This window comes from Podarcis cretensis (assembly GCF_951804945.1).
Source record: "Podarcis cretensis genome assembly, chromosome: 16".
Classification (NCBI taxonomy): domain Eukaryota; kingdom Metazoa; phylum Chordata; class Lepidosauria; order Squamata; family Lacertidae; genus Podarcis; species Podarcis cretensis.
In genome coordinates, this window is record NC_137186.1 from 35,114,224 (window position 1) to 35,141,526 (window position 27,303).

At 45.7% G+C, this 27,303-nt stretch overlaps 1 protein-coding gene across 1 annotated transcript; it reads right to left on the bottom strand.

The window, feature by feature from the left end:
- Nucleotides 1-494: 494 nt before the first annotated feature.
- NOC4L (nucleolar complex associated 4 homolog) lies at nucleotides 495-25,605 on the bottom strand. Its single transcript, XM_079956837.1, has 15 exons — nucleotides 25,420-25,605; nucleotides 23,769-23,889; nucleotides 22,546-22,652; nucleotides 21,321-21,422; nucleotides 18,900-19,049; nucleotides 14,825-14,924; nucleotides 10,474-10,508; nucleotides 9,088-9,138; nucleotides 8,426-8,537; nucleotides 6,433-6,493; nucleotides 5,514-5,624; nucleotides 4,519-4,682; nucleotides 3,292-3,374; nucleotides 1,217-1,330; nucleotides 495-677 (listed from the first exon to the last, which is right to left on the bottom strand). The coding sequence occupies exons 1-15, from the start codon at nucleotides 25,549-25,551 to the stop codon at nucleotides 561-563; spliced, it is 1,560 nt and encodes a 519-aa protein (XP_079812963.1). The 5' UTR covers nucleotides 25,552-25,605; the 3' UTR covers nucleotides 495-560.
- Nucleotides 25,606-27,303: the final 1,698 nt, after the last annotated feature.

The following is a 27,303-nucleotide window of genomic DNA, read 5'->3' on the forward strand; positions in this document are numbered from 1 at the left end:
CAGAGGAGAGAGGATGCGCCACCCACGTCCCTACTCAGGTTGTATATATGCATAAATGAAACCGTGCATCTTGAAGGCACCAGTCTCTGCTGACCTTCCTTCCAAAGGAACTGAGGACCAGGGTAAGCAGCACCATAACCCCAGAGTCTCTCATCACTCGGAGATTGGGTTTGCATGCATAAACCAAGTGGCCGGTACTTTTACTGCACAAGAGATTGTGCACTCAGCTGCACAGGGAGTTTCCACTAGCACAATTGCAGGGTTGCACAACATTAAAACTTAGCCCTTGTACCAGTGGGCAGAGAATTATGTTGGATACAGTTTTGAATAAATCATCATTCTCTCACACCCACCAAAGGGTCTGAAGTGGTATGATCTGTTTCCCATCCCCACTGGCCGCCGCAAGGATTCAACCACATATTTAGACATGGTCTGTTCTGGGTGCAAAGGTGCACTGAGTATTTTTTTTTTTAAAGCAAGCAATGTGCAATCTCTTAAATAACGAAAGCAAAGCTTTATTTGTACAGTATTTCCAACACTACAAGTTGTTGTTTTTTTAATCAACCCAATGTAAAATATTCAGCAAAAATATCATCTTTCTTGCCAAACAGACCTCGGGCTTGTTGAAATTCCAGCGGGATATCTGTTGCTTCTTTCTTTACATCCCTATCAAAGATCTGGTAGCAGTGGGGAGAGAGAGAGAGAGAGAGAGAGAGAGAGAGAGAGAGAGAGAGAGAGAAAGGCAGACAAAATATCAGTCTTTTGCAATTTGGTTCACCAATACTGCGGGCCCCATTTTTTCCCACTGCCCACCCTGGTGGGACAAATTTGACTGGGAAAACAACATCAGCGGGGCAGACTGAACACCAACTCTTTGCCTGCCTAGATATAAGACAGAGAGGGGTATATCTGTGCATGTGAAGAAACTAGCTTACTGTGCAATGGTGGCATTTGCATCCCATTGCCCCACCCACTTTTGCCTCTGGCCCCGCCCACTACTGGAATATGGGCAGAGGCATGTTGGCCATGTGGGGCCATCAGGCTAGGAAAAGTTCACCACTCCTGAAGTTAACAAATAAAAAGGCTGTTCCCCTGTTTCTAGAGATTCTGCAAACGAAAGCGCTGGAGATGCTCAGCTTCTTTGTTTTTAAAAAGGGGGTCTGGGATTTCAGTCTCACACACACACTGCTGCATTCACACAAAGAGCATCAGTTACCTCGTAGGCCGTCAGCTCCAGGAGTTCTGATAAGTCATCCTCCATCTCCGACAGCGACGTGTTGATTGTGGTAGCAGCCTTGGACACTTCTGGGTGGTAATGGCTCTGCAGGGTCTGAGGCGCCGGTAAGAACAGAACTCAGCGTCAGCTTAAGTCAAGGCCTTGCTAGAGTGGCCCCGGCAAATCCCTGGCAAAATACGGCAGCTAAGTGTGCAAGTGTCATGGACTGGTTGGACACAGAGGAGTGGTGGGAGGCACCAGCTGAGGAACCCCAAGGGAAGAAGACTCAGAGCCATGGGATTGGTGGTGGGATGATGATAAGTGGTCAGAGGGAGAAGAGGGAGCAGACTGGGAGGAGGACGTGCCGGAAGCTGGAGAGGCGACAGGCTTTAGTGAGCAGGATGAGGGTGTGGCGGGGAGCAGTCCAGAAGCAGAGGCAGAAGCGGAGGCTGGAGAGAAGGGGGACCAAGAAGGACCAAGAGCCAGAGATGAGTCTGGTTGGTGAGGAAACTAGGCTGTCTTCCCCTCCTCCCAGTTCCCAAAGAGGTATGAAGAAGGCGCAGCAAAGACAGACCAGGTAGAGAAGTCTCGGGTTGCTTGGGAAGGACCTGGAGAGAAGGAGACTTAAAGAGAGCGGTGGGAAGGCAGTCCTCACAACTGCAGGAAGGGGAAGGGTTGCTGTGCCCACTAGGCCTGGCCTCCTGGGCCATTTTGTTTCTTTGAAAAAAGACTTAACTTCACTAATACCAAGTGAGTTATTGCCGACTTGCTTCTGACAGACACTCCTGTCAGCAAGCTGGGATAGGCTCCCCTGTCCAAACCTCAATTTTGCCACAAATTCACATGGTGGCTTTGTCTAGAAAGGGACTATATATGACAACAGGTTGTACACGCAATAAGGATAATGCTTCTTTGACACATATGTTTATTCAATGTCCTACACCTATGAAGTTTTAGGAGAGAGTACTAGATTGTACAAATATTACTTTGGGGAGAACGTTAACGATGCCAGAGGGTACTATTATTTTAAATTATCTACCTACTACACGGAATGTGACAACTGGCTAACATAAATGGATTCTATATGCCCTCACTACAGCTAAAAGACTGATATTGATCCACTGGAAACATAAATCTATGGCTCCCTTTAATGAATGGATAGAAGACATGACAACTCTTGCTACATATGATTGGAGAGCTTAAAGACATAGACTGTGTATGGACAAATATTATATTTGGAAAACATTTATAAAAATTATAGTAGGTTATAAATAAATGGATATGTATTAGAATAAAAGTTTCATTTGTATACCTTTGTACTAGATGAGTAGGTATAGAATTATAATGTTGTTCTGCTTTCGGGGTTTTTTGTTTTTTAAAAAATTACGTATTACTTGTTACTTTTTCATTTATTTTTCACTTTATTTTGTTCAACTGAAATATTTTCAATTAGAAAAAATAAAATTAACAGTGGCCTTACAGAAGCCACTGTTCTCTCATCCTCCACCTGCAAAATGGGTTCATTGTGCAAAGACAGAATTCAAATCCCACAAATTGCCCCAAGGGGATCTAGCTCTTGGGTGAAAAATGTTCCTCACCCCTTTTGTTAGAGAGAAGGGCTACCTACTCCTGTTTGCAGTTGCCTGTTTCTCCCTAGGCAAGCGTTAGACATTTTCTACATTTTAGGCAAAACGAAGTGGCAAAATTCTGGACTGTTCCACTTCTGAAAGTAGGGAATGCAGCCATGCTTTTGAATGCTGCCCGATGCGAAGAGCTCCCTGCATGCAGAGAACAGGCACATCAGGGACAGGTCTCTGCAAAACCTTTCTCCCCAGTGACCTGGCTTTCTAGATTCAGGCCAAGCTGAAGAGGTACACAGTGCTGAATCCCACCAGCGCTTTCTGCATCACTTATAGAGCAGCCCGTCAATGGCGTAGAAAGGGGAGAGGCAGGGAGTGCTGTAGCCCTGTGGCCATTTTTTGGAGTGGGTGGGACCAGGCTCCCCCATGACAGGCTCCCTCACTGGAACCTGGCACCAGCACACAAGGAAGCTGCTCAGATACCCAGAAACGTACCTGTATCTCCCAAAGGGAGCTCTCCATCGCTCTGCTTTCCGAAGGCTCTTCTTCACTCATCAAGTAGGGATCTTCTGACATCTCTACAAGGAAACACAGAACGCCATTATCAGCAAACATGTGAGGCCCGTGTCCCAAGAAGCTACACCTCAGAACTGGCTCTAGCGCCAGCTACTGTTGGCCTCCTGCTTTACGCCTTTAGGGGTCATCGACTCTGGCTCTCCCTGCTGTCGTTGGACTGCTTGCCTTCCACCCTACCAGTCCCAATGGTCACCAGCTGCCATGACGAGGTTGCCCAGACAATTTGGCATATATTTCATCTAGGCCAGAGGGCCTGGTACCCCCTCAGGCACAACAGAACTCTCTTGAGGCCTTTCCCGATGCCGACAAATCCTCTGAGGGCTCCACCCCAACAGCCTCCCTTATTTATGATGTGGTGAAAGGGGTTGTCTTCTTCTCTCTTGAAAGGCACCTAGAAAACAGAAGTGCCAACACGCTCTGGCAGCTAATAAAACGTTTGGAAGTGGCCAAAATGGATAAGTTCGCTCCTTCAAAGAAGAAAAAGGAATGCTGATTTTGAGGAAAGGTGGGACAGCTTTTTGTTGAGTATCTGAATGCATGGTATGGAAGCATTAAGATTGGAAATACATTTTCATTGTCGGTAATATCAAATAAACAGTACTAAAAAAAACCCTCCAAGCTTGCCTCCTTCCATAGCAGGGGTTGGCAACCTAAGGCCCATGGGCTGGAAGCAGCCCACGGAGGCCGTTTAAGCGGCCCCCGAGCCGCCCCCAAACCGAGCTACCCGCTCACTGAGTCCCTGTGCGTTGCACTAAACCGGCTAAGCACGGCACGGGGACTCTCTTCCACGGCTCCAGAAATTGCTTCTGCGCATGCCCAGACACCGGAAATCACGTCTGCAGCGCCGAAAATCACTTCTGCGCAGAAGCAATTTCTGGCACCGCTGACATGCGCAGATGCGATTTCAGGCGTCGCGCTGCGCCAGCCCGGCCCACAGAGGATCTCCGCGGGAGTGATCTGGCCCATGCGCGGTAAGCCTTACCAACCCCTGTTCCATAGGGTTCAAAAGGTTGGCGCCCCTTTGATGCAGGCTATGTGCATGTCCCACAATTTTGGACAGAGGCAAAAAGAACGCTCAGAGAAAAGCTCAGCCCTGCCTTTGCCTTTGTCCAGAAATGGTTCAAGGTTGTGCCACCTTCCTCTTACCTGCAGGGCCTTCGGGCCTGTGGATGAGGACCTTGCACGCTGGATGCCTCCGCAAGAGATTGCAGATGAAAGGGATGACGATCAGTAAGCCGTCAGGCGGTGCTGTGAGTGCCAGGCGAGCGAGTCGCTTTGTGAAGGCAGCCACCAGATATGCGGGCAAGTGCCTATTGGAAAGGAAGAAGAGAGGGTGGTGAAAACTCTCTTCCTTTCTTCCCCACCATCACACAAGCCCAGTTCAAGGTTGCTCAAAGAAAAGGCCTTGAAATATCAGTACAGTCACACCTTGGTTGTTGAACGCCTTGCAACTTGAATGTTTTGGCTCCTGAATGCCGCAAACCCAGAAGTGAGTGTTACAGTTTGCGAACGTTCTTTGGAACCTGAACATCCGACGGGGCTTCCAAGGCTTCGTTTTCAAACATTTTCGGAAGTCGAATGGACTTCAAGAACCAAGGTAGAACTATACTTGGGCACGCAACTCTTCAAATTGTGAACCACTTTGAAGGGTTGTTGTTGGGTTTTTTGTCACAATCAAGCGGGGTATAAATTTCACACAATAAAACAAATATGCAAATCTGCTTATTTGCATAGTTTAAGCATGATGCGGAACACAGCTTCCCCCATATATTTTTCTCCCCTGCTTCTGAATCTCAGCACCTGTCTTGCCAATTGCTTATTGCAAATTATGTTTAAGGCATGCTGCAGAGAAAAGCAGGCCTTTCAAAAGTACCCCAGCACCTAAAATCAAAGAAATTATAGTGGGGGGGGGGTGTTTAGTTTTTTGGAGGAGGTGGGTGGGTTTTCAGAGGTTCTTTGTGGATTTAAAACCTACTGAAAAGAGATCCTCAAAGTTCCCAGAGAAAATGAAGATTTTAGGAGGGCTAGGCCAGCCTTTGGAAACAGCCAAAGGGAAAATGAGTCTTCAGGTTACTTGATCAAAGTCTAAGCAAGAAGGAGAGAAAAGGGTCTTGTGGCATTTTTGTTATGTGCGTACTTACGAGGAAGACAGGAATAAATCCAATAAACGGAAAAACCTGGCGCGGTATTTCACGTGGAAGATAGATGGGTCCAGAAGGCTGTAGAGCTTCTTGTAAAAATCCGGATATTCCCTATGGAGACCAAAACAGATAGGTAAGCTGCCTCGCTGAACCCTCTTACACATCTGAGTGACTACTGACTCCAAAGATAGTGAAAACTCATTTAACACAGCGGCTGCGTTTGCACTTCACACCAAACCACGGTTTAGCGCAACATGCAGGAGCTCCAGCAAGAACAACCAGAAGTGGCTCTTTGGTTCAAAGCCAATCTCAAATTCATCTCTTAAAAAATAAACTACGCCTACCCAGCCAGGTTCAAGGCTCTAGAGTTAATACACAAAGCTCTTAAGGATCGCCTGAGTTCTTATAAAGCCTAGCTCGATCACCAAAAATATTTTGGATAAGGGTTGTTAGTTGTCCCCTGTGCTACAGAAATTGGAGATTTAGCCTCACTGTTCCCAAGTGCTGTGGAATTTGGTAGGAATTCTCACTTTTGCTTTCCAGGAGTCTCTTAAAGACTTTTTTCACGCAGACACCCCTGTCCAGCTGCCCATAACTCTCTTGTCCAGCCAGTCACTTAATGATTATTTTGTGCTGTGTCATGTGGTGTTCTGTGTTTTACTTATGATGCTTCTATAATATGGTTGACGATAGATGTTTGAGCGCAACTCGGTTTGCAAAAGGCGAGTTTCGCGTGGGGTTGACGCATCTTGAGCTGGCCTCCCTATCTCTGTGAGAGATGGCAACAACCAAGATCTTTAACTAAGATTCACTCGCCAAACACCGCCCATTCTGCATACGAAAGGGCTTCAATGCATGATTATCCAAACAGGTGGCATCCCAAGAGTGGCTCACATCCCAGGGAGCCGGGGAAACTTACAGGTTATGCTGCAGAATCAGGACAAACAACCCGTTCAAGGCAAGGAGGCTGATTGCTCCACCTGTGAAAGAAGCATTCATTCGTTTACTTAAAATAAAAGCAATTCTAAACTGCTTAATTTTTTTCTAAGCAATACACAGAAATACACCAATTTTTAAAAAATCAGGGGCACACCACAGAATTGTAGAGTTTGAAGGGGACCCGAGGGTCATCTAGTCCAACCCCCTGCAGTGCTAAAGAATACTCGACAGATGGCCATACAACCTGTTTAAAAAAACCTCCAGTGAAGGGGAGTCCACCACCTTCCACCAGAAAAACAACAACCAAAAACAGTACATATTATAAAAGCAGAAATTCTGTAATAATAGAGTTCAGTCTTAGGCATCAGGGAAAGCCTGGGGGAAACGTTATTGGGGAAGCAACAAATGGGTAGGAACCGGGCTCTCAGCTCATAAGCAGGACTACACATGTGTGTGGACTGAATGCTATTATTTAAACCTGAAGGAACGTCTCCACCCCCATCATTCAGCCCAGACACTGAGGTCCTCCTCCAAGGGCCTTTTGGCAGTTCCTTCACTGCGAGAAGTGAGGTTACAGGGAACCAGGCAGAGGGCCTTCTCGGTAGTGGCGCCTGTCCTGTGGAACGCCCTCCCATCAGATGTCAAGGAAATAAACTACTATCTAACTTTTAGAAGACATCTGTTTGATTGTGTTTTCAATATTCTGTTGGGAGCCACCCAGAGTGGCTTGGGAGGCCCAGCCAGATGGGCGGGGTATAAATAATAAATTATTACAATAGATTATTATATTAGAAACAAATTTCTAAAATGCTGAAAACCTGCATACATAAGTCAACAGCATATACTGGATCAAAAGTCCTAGTTCAGCCACTCATGTGGGAGTCACAAGATGTGCAGTCAGAATGTTTTACCAAGTTGTCACAGTATGAAGGCACATGATGCAGCTGCCTTGCTGAAGCTAATTATGATCATTATATATTTTGTATTATTAATTCCGTTTTTATTCTTGCCCTCCCCCCCTCAATTTAGCAGCCGAATCCTGTGTTCACCGCAGCTTTCAGACAGTCTCCAGGGGCAGCCCTACATCAAGCGCATTGCAGCAGCCAAGAGGCCCACACAGACCATCATCAAGTTCCATGCTGGCAGAGACGCAGAAAACACTGTAGGCCAGACTGATTACCGTATTTTTTGCTCCATAAGACACACTTTTTTCCTCCTAAAAAGTAAGGGGAAATGTTTGTGCGTCTTACGGAGCAAATGCGTGGTCCCTGGAGCCAAATTGCCCAGGGGCGAAAAGCAGATCATGCTTTTTTTTTTGAAAGAGGAAAGGGGGTGTTGAAAAAAAGCTGCTCAGCAGCTGATCTGCAAGCGATCAGGAGGGAGATAAGGGACGCTAGCGATAAAGGAGGCTGCCTGGAAGGGGGGAGGAAAAAGCACATGGATCCTCAGGAGTTTTGCACTGGGTCACCCCAAATTCACCATCAGATCACATAGCATGTCGATGGCTACAGCCTGCACCAAAAAAACCCCGCATCCACTGTTTTGTGGGGCCGCAATGGCGCAAAAATGTGGTTAAAAAGCACGGATCCACATGGATTCTCAGGATTTTTGCATTGGGCTACCCCAAACTCACCGTCAAATCACATGTCTGTGGCCACAGCATGAACCCCCAAAATCATACATCCACTGTTTCCTTCAGAGTATTTTTTTCTTGTTTTCCTCCTCTAAAAACTAGATGAGTCTTATGGTCAGGTGCGTCTTATGGAGCGAAAAATACGGCATATGCCAGAGCCAAGCCAGAGACCCTCCTTAGCCAGGAGTGCAAAAGACCCGGATTCCTCTGGCCTCTCGCAGCCCCTGTGCCCCCAGGTTGGCCACTCAGGTTCACCCCAAAGCTCATTTGGCCCACAGGTGACTTGCCAGTCCAGCATCACCACTCTCCATCGCCTGGAGAACGCAACCTCTCGACCTACCTACGTCGTAGGCGACCGTCAGGAAATCTATCATGAGGGTTGGCTCATTCATATGAGGGAGGATCGAGTCGTGAAGTATTACCAGCACTTTTTTGTAGAGGCTGCCAGGTAGCTGGGGAGAGAGGAAGGATAGTCAGATGGTCACAGTCAAGCAGGTTTTCCTTCCAGCATCATCCACCATGGATGACGATCCATCAGGCTATAGAAGAAAGGAAAGAAAACAGAGCAGGGCCACACCATCGGCTCTGCTGGAAGAATAACAACTTCCGGCTCCTCCTCTCCCAGAACCGTTCTTATTCCAGATGATCTTTATGAAGAACCTTAGAACTGGCACCCAGCTTTTGCATTTCCCTTCCTTCCCCCCAAATCCCCCTTTCCCCCCTTTTGCGCTGTCCCCTTTTAGTCTGAAAGGCTGGTGCGATATTTGGTCACTGCAAACCACTCTGGGAGCCCTCTTTGGGGTAAAACCGCTTGAAAGAAACCATTAAAAAACCTACTGTAACGAAAGAGTGCAGTTGTTGCTTTTTTAGCGTGACATTAAAGCAAAAACCACGGATGCTTTAATTGAGATTCCTGCATTGCAGGGGTTGGGCTAGATGACCCATGGGGTCCCTTCTAATTCTACAATTCTATGAAAACCTTCAACAGCACCAGCCACTCACCTTGTACTTGAGAAATACGAGCCACATCCTCTCAAAAGCTCGCCTGTGCTCCTGTAAACAGAAAGGGCAGAAAGAACATGGAGGAAGTAGGTCTCCACAGAAACCATCTTGCGTTCATTGGGCTTTAGTGGGCTCATGTTTTTGGAAAGCGTTATCACACCAAAAGGGGCTTCGTGGATCGACCACTACGGTCTTCACACTCTCGTCCCAGGAGAAAACCAGGGAATTCTTTGAAGTTCAGATTTCCTCAGTGAGAGGATTTCTAAGAGCAAGCACATTTTCTTCCCCAGCAACCTCCAACCACAGGAGGAGCGTTCCAGAATGGATTCCGGAACATTCCAGAAGACCCTAGAAAATTCTGCAGATTGCTTTGCAACAGGGGGTTCTACAGCTGATGCTCTGGGGTTGGCTGGCATAGGAATATATGCAGAGCAGTCCCTCTGAACGAAGAGAGTTTGAGAATGGCTAGCCCGGACTTCAGTCGGTGGCTACTGACACAAGACCACAAAAGGAGCCTATGATGGCCACCATCCCTGCTCCCTCGTCACTTCCAGGAAGAAACCATCAGTTTGCATTTCTTAGTACAGAAAGTATCAATCTGATGTGTGGAGATCTTTCCTATTCTAATTAATTCAAGAGGGTTCTGGAAGCTTCTCTGCATGACACAAACTGGAACCAAGCAAAAGGTTCGTGATGTTTGGGTTATTCCTTCAGAGAAGCCGAGTACAGATGGCTTAAACTGCTCCTGTGATCTCTTTCTGTCAATGTCATGCTGACTAGAATGATAAGGCCAGAAGGAGCCTGGGCTTCACTATCTATCCCTCTTTCCTTCTGGTGTGGTGTTCTGTATATAGTACGCTTAGCATTAAGGTTTTAGTCTTATTATAAGTTATTGTAAGTTTAAGTGAAGTCTGCTGCGACTGGATTTCTTATGGGCAGTGCCAATCCTGAATGAATTGGATTTGTGACCATTATGCTCATTTGCCTTCAATAGCAGTAAAGCTCTGCTGGATGAAATATTAATTGCCTCTGGTCCATTTTTTGGGAATCCTGCAACGTGTTTAGGTTTTTACTTTGCTAACTACATGTTGGAATCCGCTCTGGGTCAATATCAGTAGAATTCATGACAGAAACACTCAAGAGGGCCACCTCCACAGGTGCGAAACGGTTGCATCAGACAGCAACCCTAAACCCAGTTAGCCAACCTGGTGCCCTCAACCCCACACCCAATTGTGGGACATGCTAGCTGGGGCTGGTGTGAGTTGAGATGCTCCCCAGAGGTCGGCCGCTCACCCAGGCCGACCCTCCCCATCCTGCTGTAAACAAAACAGGATGTGTAAGACAAGAGCAGAAACGGAATTCCATTCAGCCGCCCAAAATACTTACCTTCAGCTTTGAGACTTTCCATTCTTCCTGGTTAGCTGTTGCAGGGGGAGAGGAAAAGAAGGAAACAGTCAGGTAAACAGAAACCCAAAGTGCGACAAAGTCTGCGAGGCAGGAGCCACACCTCTGCAGTGGAGCCCACGTTCAGCCTGCAGAAAGTCCAAACCCCAGCATCTCCAGTTCAAAGGACATCAGGGAGCAGGTGGTGGGGATGACTCTGTGCTGGAAGCACTGCTGCCAACCAGAGCAAGCAACACTGGGTTAGATGGACTGCTAACGTGTGCCAACAGCTATGAGACAGCCTGCCATGCCAGAGTAGACAATTGAAATAAAAAAATTAAAGATAAATGTTCATAACTGCATATATAAACCACACAGAAAAAGTCCTGAAGCCATTTTGACCTCAAATATTTCTCTGCAAGGTTGAAGGAAAAAGGAAAAGCCTCCCCACTGCTTTTTCGTTCACAAATACTGTCTTAAGGATATGTCTGTATATGAATAGGATGAGCCTGTGACCTGGCTCAGGAACTAAGTATTTGTCATTACAAAAGACTGGCCAGGCTTCTCAGGGTATCCAATCAAGTGACCATTAACAGGTAACCTTCCAGACAGGAGATAAACAACGCACTCAGATTTCTGTTGTAGACTGACCTTTCTGTGATGTAAGTATGATGTATCGGGGGGGTGGTCTTGAGCTACACCCCTTCTGTAATGTATGTATGTATGTTTCTGGGGGTGGTCTTGGACTCCGGGGGGGGGGGGAATTAAAAATGTCTTTGTTCGGGGTCCTTCTCCTTTCCTGTGTGTGAGGGGAGTACCCTGTTGCAACAGTTCAATAAAGATCAAGCTTATGAGCTGCTTTGCTTCTCAATATTCTCTGGTTGGCCTCTGATATTTTCTCCGACCAATGGAGAACCTACAAAGGACTCTATAAGGGCTCTTATTGTACACAATAAAGGGCTTGATGGAAAGGGAGCATAACAGTGCTTTCATATGGCGAAGCCTGTGTGCGTTCAGTAAACATGCATGCTGTTTTGTACACATTTGGACACAGAATTCTGTACCGTACAGCATGTACTATACATTTAAAGCAGTATCATACCACTTCAAACAGCCTCCAAAGAATTCTGGGAATTGTAGTTTGTTACGGGTTCTGTGAACTGTTATTTCCCTCACAGAGCTTCAATAAATGTTGTACACCACGCTGGGTACAGGGTATATAATTTGAATGAATGAAGAAGAAGAAGAAGAAGAAGAGGAAGAAGAAGAAGAAGAAGTGGTTGGAGAGTCAACACCTCTTCCCAGGGAACTCCCCAGGTGAGAGGGGGGCATTATTGTTTTGTTTCATTCGCCTTTGACAATATTTCCTGGAAATTTATGAAGGGAAATTTAAAAGAAATGGGAGTGGGACAGGGTTTTGAGAATGGGATTGATGCAATATATTCAGAACAAAAGGCTAAATTGATAGTTAACAATGTGGTTACAGAAGAGTTTAAAATTGAAAAAGGAACACGACAAGGCTGCCCGATTTCCCCTTTGCTATTTATTTCGGTTCTGGAGGTGCTCTTGAATATGATCAGAGGGGACCGGTTGGTGGAAGGAATCCAGGTCGGAGCGAAACAATATAAACTTAAAGCTTTTGCAGATGACCTGGTTTTGACCCTGCAGGAGCCAGAATCTAGTACGAAAAGAGTATTACAATTGATTCAAGACTTTGGTCGGGTGGCGGGATTTAAATTAAACAAACAGAAAACCAAGGTATTGGGGGAAAATTTGACAGATACAGAGTCAGAACGGTTTCAGAGAGAGACAGAATTAAATGTGGTTAAAAAAGTAAAGTACCTAGGGGTAAACATAACAGCAAAAAATCTGAATTTATGTAAGGACAATTATGAAAAATGTTGGTCAGAAATTAAGAGAGATTTAGACAGTTGGACAAAATTGAAACTTTCTTTGTTAGGCCGAATTGCTGCCATCAAGATGAATGTATTGCCAAAAATGTTGCTTTTGTTCCAAACACTACAGATTGTGGACAAGACAGAGTGCTTCCGGAAGTGGCAGAGAGATATATCTAAGTTTGTCTGGCAGGGCAAAAAGCCCAGAATTAAGTTTAAGATACTAACTGATGCGAAAGAAAGGGGGGGCTTTGCCCTGCCAGACCTAAAGTTGTACTATGAGGCCGCAGCTTTCTGCTGGCTAAAAGACTGGCTACTTCTCGAGGACACTGACGTACTGGATCTGGAAGGTTTCAACAATGCTTTTGGTTGGCATGCATACTTATGGTATGACAAGGTTAAGATCAATAAGGCCTTTAAGAACCATATTGTCAGAAAAGCAGTGTTTAATGTCTGGACAAAATATAAAGACTTATTGGAAAATAAAACTCCAAGGTGGCTATCACCTCTGGAAGCTAAGGCCCAAAAAAGACCCAATATGGAGGCCAAATGGCCAAAATATGGGGAAATACTAGAAAAAGATGGAGACAATTGGAAATTGCAGAGTTTGGAGAAAATGAAGGATAAAGTGCGAGACTGGCTACACTACGCTCAGATTAAAGAAGTCTTTAAAAATGACAAAAAGTTAGGGTTCCAGGTGGAGAAATCGAAATTGGAAACAGAATTGTTAGAACCTAAGACTAAGGTACTTTCAAGAATGTATAACTTGCTGTTAAAATGGAACACACAAGATGAAATGGTTAAATCGGCTATGATAAAGTGGGCACAGGATATTGGGTATAACATTATGTTTGAGGACTGGGAAAGGTTGTGGACCACTGGGTTGAACTTCACTGCATGTAATGCTTTGAAGGAAAATGTAATGAAAATGATATATAGATGGTACATGACCCCAGTTAAACTTGCCAAAATATACCATTTGTCTGATAACAAATGCTGGAAGTGTAAAGGGAATGAAGGAACATTCTTTCACCTCTGGTGGACATGCCCTAGAGTGAAGGCCTTCTGGGAAATGATATATAATGAGTTGAAAAAGGTATTTAAGTATACTTTCCCTAAGAAACCAGAGGCCTTCCTCCTGGGTATTGTCGGCCAGAGGGTGATAGAGAAGTACAGAACTTTTTTCCTGTATGCAACAACGGCAGCAAGGATACTCATCGCTAAGCATTGGAAAACCCAAGATCTACCCACACTGGAAGAATGGCAGATGCAACTGATAGACTATATGGAATTGGCAGAGATGACCGGCAGAATCCGAGACCTGGGAGAGAGGGTTGAAGAAGACTGGAAGAAATTCAGGATTTATTTACAAAAACACTGTAATTTGGTTGAATGTTAAGAAGGATGCCAGATCATAAACAATTGAGCGCCACTAAATTAGACGTAATCTGGATGAAAAATGAGATTGAGGAAAATATAAATTTTTTTGGAGAATTATCAGACTAAATTAAATGAATAAGACTTAAGAATGTAAATAAGTTGATAAATTGCTGGGAAAAGTTTTGCAATGATGCAAGTGGGAGCGGGAGACGTGAGGGAGTCCAAAGAAGTTTTGATAATACGTTATGATATATGTTATATTGTTTATTACTTTTGCATTTTTGTATTCAAAAAATCTTAATAAATATTTTTTTAAAAAAAAAAAATATTGTTTTGTTTCGTTCTTATTTATCTTGCATTTTGCATTTTGATCTAGTACCCTTATGCTGGGATTTATAGGCGGTATACAAATCTAAATAATAAGCAATAATAAATCTGGGAATTTTAGCTCTGTGAGACTGCCCCCTAACAACTCTTAACACCATTAGCAAATGACAACCCCGTCCCTAGGATGCTCAGGGGGAAGCCATGGCCGTTGAAAGTGGCGTGATACTGCTTCAAATGTCTGGTGCAGACATTTGCCTCTGGCCCTTCCTAGGCCAGGGAGCTTGGAGAGGCATTTGTACAGGTAGAAACCTCTCGAAATTTGGGAGGATGGGATGCAGCCTGCTGCATGAAGGCTCTGATCCCTTTTGCCTCTGATCCTGCCCACCCCTAGCTTGCGGCCCCCAGAAAGCTGCTCTCAGGGGAATGTGGCCCTTGGGCTGCCTCACTGAAATCTCCAACGCTGGCCAGGCAGAGTTGCTGAGCGCTTTAGGGGGGCCGTGTGGGTCAAAGCACCCCAGTCCTAACGCAAATACCGTATTTTTCTCTCTATAAGACTCACTTTTTCCCTCCTAAAAAGTAAGGGGAGATGTGTGTGTGTGTGTGTGTGTGTGTGTGTGTGTGTGTGTGTTATGGAGCGAATGCAGGCTGCGCAGAATATTTTTTTTCTTGTTTTCCTCCTCCAAAAACTTGGTGCGTCTTATGGAGCGAAAAATACGGTGTGTCCGAACGAGCAGCTGCCACATTTCACTCACTGTTTCTCACTAGGAAATTCTGTATCTCGCTCTCCTCGCTCGGCATGGAAATAGATGAAATGAGGGCAAAGGCGTTTTTCTGGTACACTGGAAGTGGCACCTGCAGAAGAAGAAAAACTCCACATTGTTGTATCGTGGAAGACACACAAAGAACCAAACTTGAATGCAATACCATCAAATAAATGATGTATTTAAAAAAGATAACAGGAAGAATGGCTTTGAAATTTTTAGATCTAAGCTAGAAACCAAATTGTTGGGAGGGAAAAAATAATCTTATAAAAAATGTATGACTTACTATTAGAACGGCATACAAAAGATGAAGAGGTGATGATTAAGTGGGCAAAAGACACTGGACATAATATTCAATTCGAAGCCTGGTCAAAGTTATGGAATGACAGAATTAAATTCACTGCATGCATGGCGTTGAAAGAAACTATAATGAAAATGATGTATAGATGGTATTTAACACCAACTAAATTAGCTAAAATGTATAAAATGAGTAATAAGAATTGTTGGAAATGTAACATTAAAGAGGGTGGTTTTCATCATATGTGGTGGACTTGTGATAAAGTTGTGGGAAAATATTTATGGGAAAATATTTATAATGAGTTAAAAAAATGTTTAGATATACTTTCCCAAAAAAACCGGAAACATTCCTCTTGCAGACGACAGGAGTGGAAATATTAAAAGTTGACCAGAAATTGTTTATGTATGCTACTACAGCAGCTAGAGGGACGCAGGTGGCGCTGTGGGTTAAAGCCTCAGCGCCTAGGACTTGCCGATCGAAACGGTCGGCGGTTCGAATCCCTGCGGCGGGGTGCGCTCCCGCTGCTCGGTCCCAGCGCCTGCCAACCTAGCAGTTCGAAAGCACCTCCGGGTGCAAGTAGATAAATAGGGACCGCTTACCGGCGGGAAGGTAAACGGCGTTTCCGTGTGCGGCTCTGGCTCACCAGAGCAGCGATGTCATGCTGGCCACGTGACCCGGAAGTGTCTCCGGACAGCGCTGGCCCCTGGCCTCTTAAGTGAGATGGGCGCACAACCCCAGAGTCTGTCAAGACTGGCCCGTACGGGCAGGGGTACCTTTACCTTTACCTTTACAGCAGCTAGAATTTTATTAGCCCAGAAATGGAAGCAGCAAGAATTACCAACGATAGACAAATGGCAGACGAAGATGATAGACTACAGTGGTACCTCGGGTTACATATGCTTCAGGTTACAAACTCCGCTAACCCAGAAATAGTGCTTCAGGTTAAGAACTTTGCTTCAAGATGAGAACAGAAATCGTGCTCCGGCTGTGCAGCGGCAGCAGGAGGCCCCATTAGCTAAAGTGGTGCTTCAGGTTAAGAACAGTTTCAGGTTAAGTACGGACCTCCAGAACGAATTAAGTACTTAACCCGAGGTACCACTGTATGTGGAATTGGCAAAGCTGACAGGGAGAATCTGAAACCAGAGGGACCAAGCGTTCCAGGAAGTGTGGAGTAAATTTGTTCAATACACAAACCATCATTGTGAACGTATAAAGACACTAGTGGGACAGCGATAAAGCTTGCAACATTTAAAGGAAGAAACCTTCTACTTGTGCTTTAGGTTTTAAATAATTTAAGATAAATGTAGAATTTCGACGGTATAAATCTGTGGATTTAAGTTGTGTTCTATAAAAACCAGATGATGGAACGGAGGAAGATCAAAAGCTAAGCAGAGCTAAAATTTGTAAAAGGTGATATGATGTTATAATATTGTTAAAAATGGAAAATCAATAAAAATATCTGATTTCAAGGTGAGGGTGTTGCGCGAGTCCCCCGCTTTGGGCAGTGATCACAAGCACCAAAAAGAAGTATGGGGAATCTTTTCCCGGCAACGAGCAAAATGTCCCTCCTTATTTCTAACAGAGCTGGCAAAAACATTTCTCGCAATTTATTTTAATGAGCGGTTAAATTTCTCCCCAGCTCAGAGAAGGCTACATCTTCCTCTCTTGGTGCAAAAAGCCTGCCGCCATGTTACCATGTGCTGAGAATCATCTGGTGTTTTGGTGAAGGGGTGTTGCCAATCTGCAATTGTTTTTTTTTTTTTAATTTGTGAACTGTTCAGAAGCCATTAACCCTAAATAGTAGTAGTAATAATAACAGTAAAAGTAATACGACTACTAATACCATGATTTCATGCTACTGTTGCTTTAGAACCATGCTTTCCTAGTGCATTTCTCCAAGCTGAATTTTTTCATCATTATAATAATTAGTCTGTGCATGTAAAAAAGAAAGAAGTAAAAAAAAAAATTGCATTGGGAGACATCTGAAGGCAGCCCTGTATCTGGAAGTTTTAAATGTTTAATGCTTTATTATGTTTTTATATATGTTGGAAGTTGCTCAAAGAGACTGGGGCAACCCAGTCAGATGGGCGGGGTACTACTACTACTAATAATAATAACAATAATAACAATAATATTGCAAGGGCTGGAAGGGATGGCAAGATGCCTCTACAGAGATGCATTTCAGCACACCCTCTTGTCAAGGAGAGCCAGGCTACCCATTATCCTGTGTTCAACTGAAATGGCACTGAATGGCACTTGCTAGAAACCAGAGGAGGTGAGACTGCTGTAGTGCTCGGGGGTCCTGGTTTGAGGCTTCCCACAGGCATCTGGTGGGCCACTACGGGAGCCGCATCCTGGACTAGATGGGCCATTGGCCTGATCCAGACAAACTGCAGTGAGAGTGGGGGACAGGGCAAAGGTTAAAGCTTTCTGGGAAATGATCTATAATGAAATTAAGAAGGTCCTTAAGTGGACTTTTCCTAAGAAACCAGAGGCTTTTCTCTTGGGCATGGTTGGCCAATCGGTGCTAAAGAAGGATAGGATTTTCTTTATGTATGCCACTGCAGCAGCAAGAATTCTACTGGCAATGTATTGGAAGATGCAAGAACTACCTACTCTGGAAGAATGGCAAACAAAGGTGATCGACTTTATGGGACTGGCCGAGATGACGGGCAGAATCCGTGACCAGGGGAAAGAGACAGTGGAGGAGGACTGGAAGAAATTTAAAATATATCTTAAAAACAATTGTAAAATTGAGGAATGTTAAGATGTCAGGGGGTAAGAGGTAAAGAATTGCAGCAGTAACTAAAAAATTAAAGGAAACTTTATGAAAGGGAATTAAGACAATGGACCTAAGGGTTGCTAAAGAATTATTAAACAAGGATGCAAGGAAGGGGAGGCATGGGGAAGTCAAAAGAAAGAAGGGTATGAAATGAGGAATTTAAAGTTACATGGGTTTAATTGTTATGTGCCTTATCTGTTTTTTGTTTTTCTTTTGTCTGTTCTGTTGAGTTTTTATTACTTGTTTGAAAAATCAATAAAAATTAATTTAAAAAAAAAAAAGAGAGTGGGGGACAGGGGACACACCACTGATTTAAGGACTGCAGCTAGACTGGTGACTGGGAGCGGCCGCCAAGACCATATAACACTGGTCTTGAAAGATCTACACTGGCTCCCAGTACATTTCCGAGCACAATTCAAAGTGTTGGTGCTGACCTTTAAAGGTCTAAACGGCCTTGGCCCAGCATACCTGAAGGAGCGTCTCCACCCCCATCATTCTGCCTGGACACTGAGGTCCAGCGCCAAGGGCCTTCTGGCGGTTCCCTCACTGCAAGAAGCCAAGTTACAGGGAACCAGGCAGAGGGCCTTCTTGGTAGTGGCACCCGCCCTGTGGAACGCTCTCTCACCAGATGTCAAAGAAAAGAACAACTATCAGACTTATAGAAGACTTCTGAAGGCAGCCCTGTTTAGGGAAGCTTTTAATGTTTAACAGACCACTGTATTTTAATACTTTGTTGGAAGCTGCCCAGGGTGGCTGGGGAGACCCAGCCAGATGGGCGGGGTATAAATAATGAATTATTATTATTATTATTAGTAGTAGTAGTAGTAGTAGTATATTCTTCTCTGCTTCTGGAGATAGCAGACTTTGGAGACTGACCCTTATCCGATAAGCACCACCTGTTCATCTATATAGACATGCCTTGTCATTTACAAGGCTCCACCCTAGGCTCAGCCTCTTCGTTGCAGCCAGCTGACATTTTCCAGTACCTTTTTGGTCTTCTGCATGACGCCACCCACGTTTTCTGTCACTGACTTCATCACAAAGAACCGGACATCGTCACGTTCCAAGTATTCTTGGAAGCGAGAAATCAAGAGCGAAGAATTAGCTTCCACTGGAATTAAGCCGTCCACAACCACCTAGGAAAAAATAGTTTTTAAAAAATGTTTTTTAAAAAAGAAAAACGCAAGCAAAGGAAGCCAGGAGATCAGCAGGCAAGATCAGCTGAACCACCACACTACCCATCCCTTTTCACTCGCTCCCCCCCATTTCACTGAGATGCAGTTTCTTGCTCAAATAGAACCTCCATTTTCAGAGACAGTGTATCTCTGAATGCCATGTACTATGAAAACAAGCAACCAAGCAAAGCAAGGCCTTCCTACATGCTTGCATACCTCCCAGGCCATTTGGTTAGCTGGATCAAAAATGCTGACCCAAATGGACCTTTACTTATGCCACAATACGCGTGGCTGTCCAACAATGTTGATGGAGTCCAGCTCCCATCATTCCCAGGCAGCAGGGATAATGGTCAGAACTTATGGGTGTTAGGGGTTCTGCAACATCTGGAGAGGCACATGTGAGCTGGCTTGTGATACACAAACAACAAACTAGTTTTCTTAGTGCCAATCCTTAGGTAAAGGTAAAGGGACCCCTGCCCATTAGGTCCAGTCGTGGCCGACTCTGGAGTTGTGGCGCTCATCTCGCTTTATTGGCCGAGGGAACCAGCGTACAGCTTCTGGGTCATGTGGCCAGCATGACTAAGCCGCTTCTGGTGAACCAGAGCAGCACACGGAAACACCGTTTACCTTCCCGCTGGAGCAGTACCTATTTACAGTGGTGCCTCGCAAGACGAAAAGAATCCGTTCCGCGATTCTCTTCGTCTAGCGGTATTTTTGTCTTGCAAAGCAAGCCCATTGACGGCTTAGCGGATTAGCGCTATTAGCGGTTTAGGGGCTTTTAGGGGCTTTTAGCAGCTTAGCGGATAAGCGGCTTAGAAAAAGGGGGGGGAGGGGAAAAAACCCGCAGGAACTCGCAAGACATTTTCGTCTTGCGAAGCAAGCCCATAGGAAATTCATTTTGCGAAGCACCTCCAAAACGGAAAACTCTTTCGTCTAGCAAGTTTTCCGTCTTGCGAGGCATTCGTCTTGCGGGGCACCACTGTATCTACTTGCACTTTGACGTGCTTTCGAACTGCTAGGTTGGCAGGAGCAGGGACCGAGCAACGGAAGCTCACCCCGCCGCTGGGATTCAAACCACTGACCTTCTGATCGGCAAGTCCTAGGTTCTGTGGTTTAACCCACAGCGCCACCCACATCCCTAGTGCCAATCCTTAAGCACCCTCAAAAAAGAGAGTGATAAAAGGATGCTTAAGGGAACAAAATACCCCAAGAGGGAAGAACCCTAAAACAGGCCAATAGAGGACAAAGGATGATCTGTGAGAAGGGAATATCCAGAAGGACTTTCTTTTACGTATAAAGCAAAGATGTGTAGAGCCAATAAAAGCAGAAGCATTTTGGAGGAAATACGAAAAGGAACTAGGAGATAAGCAGGTGGAATAGCGGGAGGAAGAAGATAGTAAATAAGGTCATTACAAATGTTTTAAATGACTTTAAGCTATATGAAAAGAATCAATGATGGATTTAAAATTGCTCTCTCGGAATGCTAATGGTTTGAACAATAAAAACTGACGAATTAGGATTACACATATTTTGGCGAGACAAAAACTAGCTGTTATTTGCTACCAAGCAACCTGTATAAAGAGACAACACAGAAGACTATCGTTAAATAAAGGATTAGGACAGGAATTCATATGCTTGAAGAAGAAGAAAAAGGGGGGGAGTACTTTATGTTAATCCCAAATTGGACCATAAACAAATCTTCAGAGATGAAGAGGGAATAAATGATGGCAAAAAGGGAGCTGTGAGTCCAAAATGACTCCCAGGCTGCGCACCTGGTCCTTCAGGGGCACAGTTACCTCAGTCATGACCAGGGAGTCCTCCACACCGGCCCACCCCATCCCCCCCAAAACAGTCTTGTATGGATTCAACCTCAATCTGTTAACCACCATCCATCCTCCAAACACTCTCATAGGACATTCGCCACCTTCAGTGGTTCCAATTTTAAAGAGAGGCAGAGCTGGGTATCATCTGCATACTGGTGAACACCCAGCCCAAACCCCCTGATAATCTCTCCCAGCGGCTTCGTGTAGATGTTAAAAAGCATGGGGGAGAGGGCGGAGCCCTGAAGCACCCCACAAGTGAGAGCCCAGGGGTCTGAACACTCATCCCCCACCACCACTTTCTGAACACAGCCCAGGAGGAAGGAGCAGAACCACTGTATAACAGAGCGCCCAGCTCCCCTGGAGGATCCAGAAGGATGTCATGGTCAATGGTATCAAAAGTGCGGCTTACTTTCAAAAGTTCTCGCGGGAAGTTAAACCGCCACTCGTTCTTGACCAGAGGGTGCTTGGCTTCCAATTCAACAAATTTCATCAGGGTGCAGAGGGCAGATTCCTTTAAATAAACAGGGGGAGAGGGAAAGATAACATTAGGAAACAGGACTGAAGAGCTAGCCTTATAATCAATTAAACTGATGCAATGCACATGTGAATGCAGCCACAGTCTTAAGTCGTGAGGGCCTTAAGACTGCCCGGCCTCCTCCCCAAGCATTCTTGACACTGTATTGTTTTTAATATTCGGTTGGAAGCCACCCAGAGTGGCTAGGGAAACCCAGCCAGATGGGCGGGGTATAAATAAATTATTATTATTATTTTATTTTTATTTTTATTACAGGCAGCCCCCCCGTTCATGCAGGAGCTATGTTCCAAGGCACCGCATGCACCAGTGAAATCGCGTATAATTGAAACCCATTGAAAAAGCCTGCAAACTCCACCCTTTCCAGTGACGCCTTTATGACATTTCCGAGTCTCTTCCAGGTTCGGAACGATGAGCGTATACACGGTTGTGCACATATTAAACTTGCGTTGTCTTCTTCTTCTTTGGCGATCACTCGTAGCCGAGTAAGATTGTCTTCCATAAACACGGTTTTAACAATGAGTCCGTAAGTGACTGTGGAGGCCAATTGTGGATCCAGACGTCCTTCCACAGTGGGGACATTGGTTTCCAGGCAGGAGTCGATCATGGTGTGGATTTACCAAGCATACCTTCCTCTTAGCAGTTATCTTTCCACAAGGGCCAACATTGATGCCGAAATCCAGTATTGCCTGAGCTCTGCGAGTGCGGCTTAGAGCGGTAGTCTTGTAATCTGGGGAACCGGGTTCGAGTCTCCGCTCCTCCACATGCAGCTGCTGGGTGAACTTGGGCCAGTCACACTTCTCTGAAGTCTCTCAGCCCCACTCACCTCACAGAGTGTTTGTTGTGGGGGAGGAAGGGAAAGGAGATTGTTAGCCGCTTTGAGACTCCTGAAGGGGAGTGAAAGGCGGGATATCAAATCCAAACTCTTCTTCTTCTTCTTCTTCTTCTTGAGGACCAGGACATTCGCAGGGAAACCAAAATGCTTGTTTACAAAGCTATAAACTTGCGCAAATGGGGGGCTGCCTATATATTTATTTATACCCCGCCTTTCTCCCTGACAGTAGAATCATGTAGCCAAACTAATCACCCCAGCAAAACTCACCTGGACTTGGAAAGACTCGTGGCCCATCAGTTCCCCCAAGCAATGTACGCAACTGTTGTATCGATGCCTCATCCAAATTTTGTACTTGTCTTCTGCACTGTAACTCTCTGGAGGGGGCAAGATGAGAAAATGGGGATGTGGGCCCAGTGGGAAGTGAGAAAAGAGAGAAGGCAGATGGAAATGACGAACGGGGTTTTTGTCAATCAAGTGTTTATCGGTCAACCAAGTTCAAGTTATAGTCAAGAAAGAAAAAAACAAATGAGCAAACAGATTTTTGTCATGATTTTCAAGTTCAACAACCTTATTCTATGTATGACCTCTCTTGTTAGGAATTTGTTTGGGTTTTTTATTTTGCTGAACAATTCCTGAGTGTTTCTCCCATGGAAAGAGTGCTCCGCCTGTTTTACTGTACATTGGATAAGTCTGAGAGTCCTTTAATTATACATGTTTTTTAAAAAACTCATGGATACTGTTATTCAATATCCATTTCAGATAGAGCTGTGTTGACTGCATAAATACAGTGGTACCTTGGTTCTCAAACGCCTTGGTACTCAAACAACTTGGAACCCAAACACTTCAAACCCAGAAGTGTTCCAGTTTGCGAACTTTTTTCAGAAGCCAAATGTGCTCCGTTTTGAGTGTTACACTTCCAATTTGAGAGCCACACATCCGTTTTGAGTGTTATGCCGAGGTCTGTCTGTTTTTGCTATTTATTTTGTGTTTTTCTTTTTGCAGCTCTTTTTTTGGTGACTATGTGTGGAACCCAGTTCAGCTACTGATTGATTGTGTGACTGCAGTACATTTTTTATTGCTTTCATTTTATGGTCTCCTTAGATAGTAAAATTCATGTTAAATTGTTGTTTTAGGGGTTGTTTTTAAAAGACTGGAATGGATTAATCCATTTTGCATTGCTTTCTATGGGAAAGCGCACCTTGGTTTTGGAACGCTTTGGTTTTGGAATGGACTTCTGGAACGGATTAAGTTTGAGAACTGTATTGGCAGCTACACCTGTATTTCAGAAATAGAAGGAGTCACTGGTCTTCAGCTGGTTGCGGATCAACCACAGAGTTGTTTTAAACTGGTTTAAATGTTATGTTTTAATGATGTGACCTAGCCCTAGGACCTTAGGGTGAATGGCAGGCAAGCAATAGATAAATAAATACCAGTGGTGCCCATCACAATTTCCCCCCTAGTCCAGTTTCCTGCACAATATTCATCCTCACCTTGCAAAGATGGCTCTTCCAGAGGCAGGTTCCCAACAAAGAGCTCTCCCCGTTCAAGCAAAGACCCAAAGAGGCGGCTGCAGGTCCGGATGGCACACAAGACAATCTCCTTCTGCTCATCCTGTATGGGAATGGGAAGGAGGGAAAATGGAAAACGAGTAAGGTCCCAACCAAAGAAGAATATGCTCAGCTTGCAGACTTAACATATAGAATAACAACACAAGAAGAACATATGTTTAGAGAAGATTGGAAAACGTTTATTGAATATATGGGAAATAATTGTGTACAGCTGAAAACACTGGCAGCATTAAGATAAATTCAACAGTGTAAATAAGTTTTGATGAATGCAATAATGGAATAATGAAGGGTTTGTCAGTATTTTCATTCTCTCCTGTTGCTAGATGTGTGATTGTTATATCACATGTCTGTGTTTACAGTCCATGCTTGGAAAGTGTGGGAAACGGAAGCCAAGAAAGTAGGGCCCTAAGCTATAGCTTGTTTAAAGGTAAAGGTAAAGGGACCCCTGACCATTAGGTCCAGTCGCAGACGACTCTGGGGTTGCGGCGCTCATCTCGCTTTACTGTCTGAGGGAGCCGGCGTATAGCTTCTGGGTCATGTGGCCAGCATGACTAAGCCGCTTCTGGTGAACCAGAGCAGTGCACGGAAACACCGTTTACCTTCCCACTGGAGCGGTACCTATTTATCTACTTGCACTTTGACGTGCTTTCAGACTGCTAGGTTGGCAGGAGCAGGGACCAAGGAACGGGAGCTCACCCCGTCGCGGGAATGTGAACCGCCGACCCTCTGATCGGCAAGTCCTAGGCTCTGTGGTTTAACCCACAGCGCCACCCGCCACATAAATCTGGCACTGGTGAACTATGGGAGGTGCTGGCTTGGACTGTATGTGTGCCTGCCTGCCTGCCTGTGTGTGTGTGTGTGTGAGAGAGAGAGAGAGAGAGAGAGAATATCACCTGCCCAAGGCTGCAATGTGAACCACACTTGCCAGGAAGTAAGCACCTGCGAACTCGGTGGGTGTTATGTACTGAGTTGAATAGGATCCAAACTGCAACAGTCTGATTGGTCCTAGAACAATAGGATCCAAAAGGCAGCAGTCTGATTGGTCCTAGAACAATAGGATTCAGAATGCAGCAGTCTGATTGGTCCTAGAACAATGCAGCAGTATGATTGGTTGGCAGGAACTACCCAATCATGCTCCAGATAGAAGTGAATCCACAACCTGATTGGCTTACAGTAGAATTCCGGAATTAGCCAATCATGTGCAGCCCATTGTGTAAATAATGTATATAAAGCAGATACTTTGAGGGGACTTTCATTCATTCCTCCTCACCACTATGAGCTGAATAAAGAGCATGAAATCACTTTGCGACTCTGAGTATATTTCAGTGGGGCTTCTCCTTTGAGTTAAACCCAGTATCCATCTATCCATCCATCTACCCAAGCATGGGAAGCATTGAGAGCGGCGTCCAGTCGTGGCCAGAGGCAACTGCCCTTCCCGAGCACGGCTCCTCCTCTCCATTCTCTTTGCTTCGGGTCGTGCGGCTCCTGGGATTTCCCCCCACCCCACCCCCCAAAAAAGAAAGAGGTGCCGGAGCGTCCGGTTCCCCCGGCGGCGCCCGTGCGCCTCGCTCACCTGCAGCAGCTCCAGGATCTCGAAGACGCGGTTGGCGCTGCTCCGGCTGCCCAGCACCGCTTCCAGGCAGGCGCCCAGCGCGGCTTCCGCTGCGGCGGCGGCGCCTTTCCCTCCGCTCCCACGGCCCGCCATGGCTCTCTGCTCTCCTCCGGGGCCCAGGCGCCCACGTGCGCGGAAGGAAACCCGGCCAGGCGCCGCCTTCCAGAGCCGATCCTCCTCCTCCTCCGCCCCCGGGGCGGGAAGAGACTCCGCTCGGCTCCGGATCAGCGACAGCAGCGACCGCCAGTCCTGGCACTGTGTATCCTTATGTTGTTTTTATTTCCTTCCTCGCGAGGAAGCCGCACGAGGCTCCGTTAGATGCAAGCGCAATGCGCAGCGAAGCGCCCCAGCCAAGGCGCGCGTAAAGAGCCGAGGAGCCGAAAGAGAGAAAGCGGCTCTTCAACACGTGCATTTTTTACACACTGTTTTTTTATCAGATTTTTTGGGGGCCTAGACAGTAATGTTGCAAACTTGTTTTCTAAGCTGGAATGGTATGCCCTTTTAAAAATATGTGTGTGTGTTATTGGGTTGTTTTTATTTTGATTATGTACTTTGGGGTTGTATAATTCTGATTTTATCCTGGAAACAGCCCTGAGACCTGCGGATATAGGGCTGTACAGTGGTACCTCGGGTTACATACGCTTCAGGTTACAGACTCCGCTAACCCAGAAATAGTACCTCAGGTTAAGAACTTTGCCTCAGGATGAGAACAGAAATCGTGCAGCAGCAGCAGCGGGAGGCCCCATTAGCTAAAGTGGTGCTTCAGGTTAAGAACAGTTTCAGGTTAAGAACGGACCTCTGGAACGAATTAAGTACTTAACCCAAGGTACCACTGTATATAAATTCAGTAAAAAAATATCCTCCAACCCACTCCTTTTATCTTATAACCCCAACAATAAAGATTGCATTGCAGGGGGGGGGGGTTCGATTAGCTGACTCTTTGAGTCCCTTCCAACTCTACAGTTCTGTAGTATATAAGGTAAAGGTACCCCTGCCCGTACGGGCCAGTCTTGACAGACTCTGGGGTTGTGCGCCCATCTCACTTAAGAGGCCAGGGGCCAGCGCTGTCCGGAGACACTTCCGGGTCACGTGGCCAGCGTGACATCGCTGCTCTGGCCAGAGCCAGAGCCAGAGCCGCACACGGAAACGCCGTTTACCTTCCCGCTGGTAAGCGGTCCCTATTTATCTACTTGCACCCGGAGGTGCTTTCGAACTGCTAGGTTGGCAGGCGCTGGGACCGAGCAGCGGGAGCGCACCCCGCCGCAGGGATTCGAACCGCCGACCTTTCGATCGGCAAGTCCTAGGCGCTGAGGCTTTAACCCACAGCGCCACCTGCGTCCCTTCTGTAGTATATACTGTATAACAATTTTCACGTACTAAAAATAAAAGTATGTCAGGATGCATCCCTGTGGCATTTGGGGAGATTTATCAAGCTACATTTAAAGAAGTGAGTGAGGCCAGTAGGGCCTTTGTGACCAGGCTGGGATGTAAGAACTCAGCTGGTCTTTCAGGTATCCTGATCTCAGGTTGTGCAGGGCTTCTACAGTACCGGTAAGTGTTGACAGAAGTTGAGAGACATTACATAGGTTAGCCTGGAGGTTTGGCATCATTGGGCACCAAAAGCATAGGAAAAACATGGCCACACACGATTAGAATTACTTTCGTCTGGGTTAAGGGATCTGGCCTGGCTGGTAGGAGGCTATCGTTTTGACATCTGTCTCGCAGACAGTGGAGTAAGCCTCTGGAGGTGAAGTCAAACCACTGTGTTAGCAACTCGAAAGTGACCTCCCCGTGAGATGCCCAGATAACAAGAGCCCCCTCGACCTCACTGATAATAAGGTCCAA

Bases quoted from the DNA above. Each gene is read 5' to 3' on its own strand.
- NOC4L (XM_079956837.1), bottom strand. From the start codon at position 25,551: ATGGCGGGCCGTGGGAGCGGAGGGAAAGGCGCCGCCGCCGCAGCGGAA. The intron at 22,653-23,768 runs GTGAGGATGAAT...TGCCCCCTCCAG, and splicing joins GGAAGAGCCATCTTTGCAAG to AGAGTTACAGTGCAGAAGAC. The intron at 10,509-14,824 runs GTGAGTGAAATG...CCCCTGCAACAG, and splicing joins GAATTTCCTAGTGAGAAACA to CTAACCAGGAAGAATGGAAA.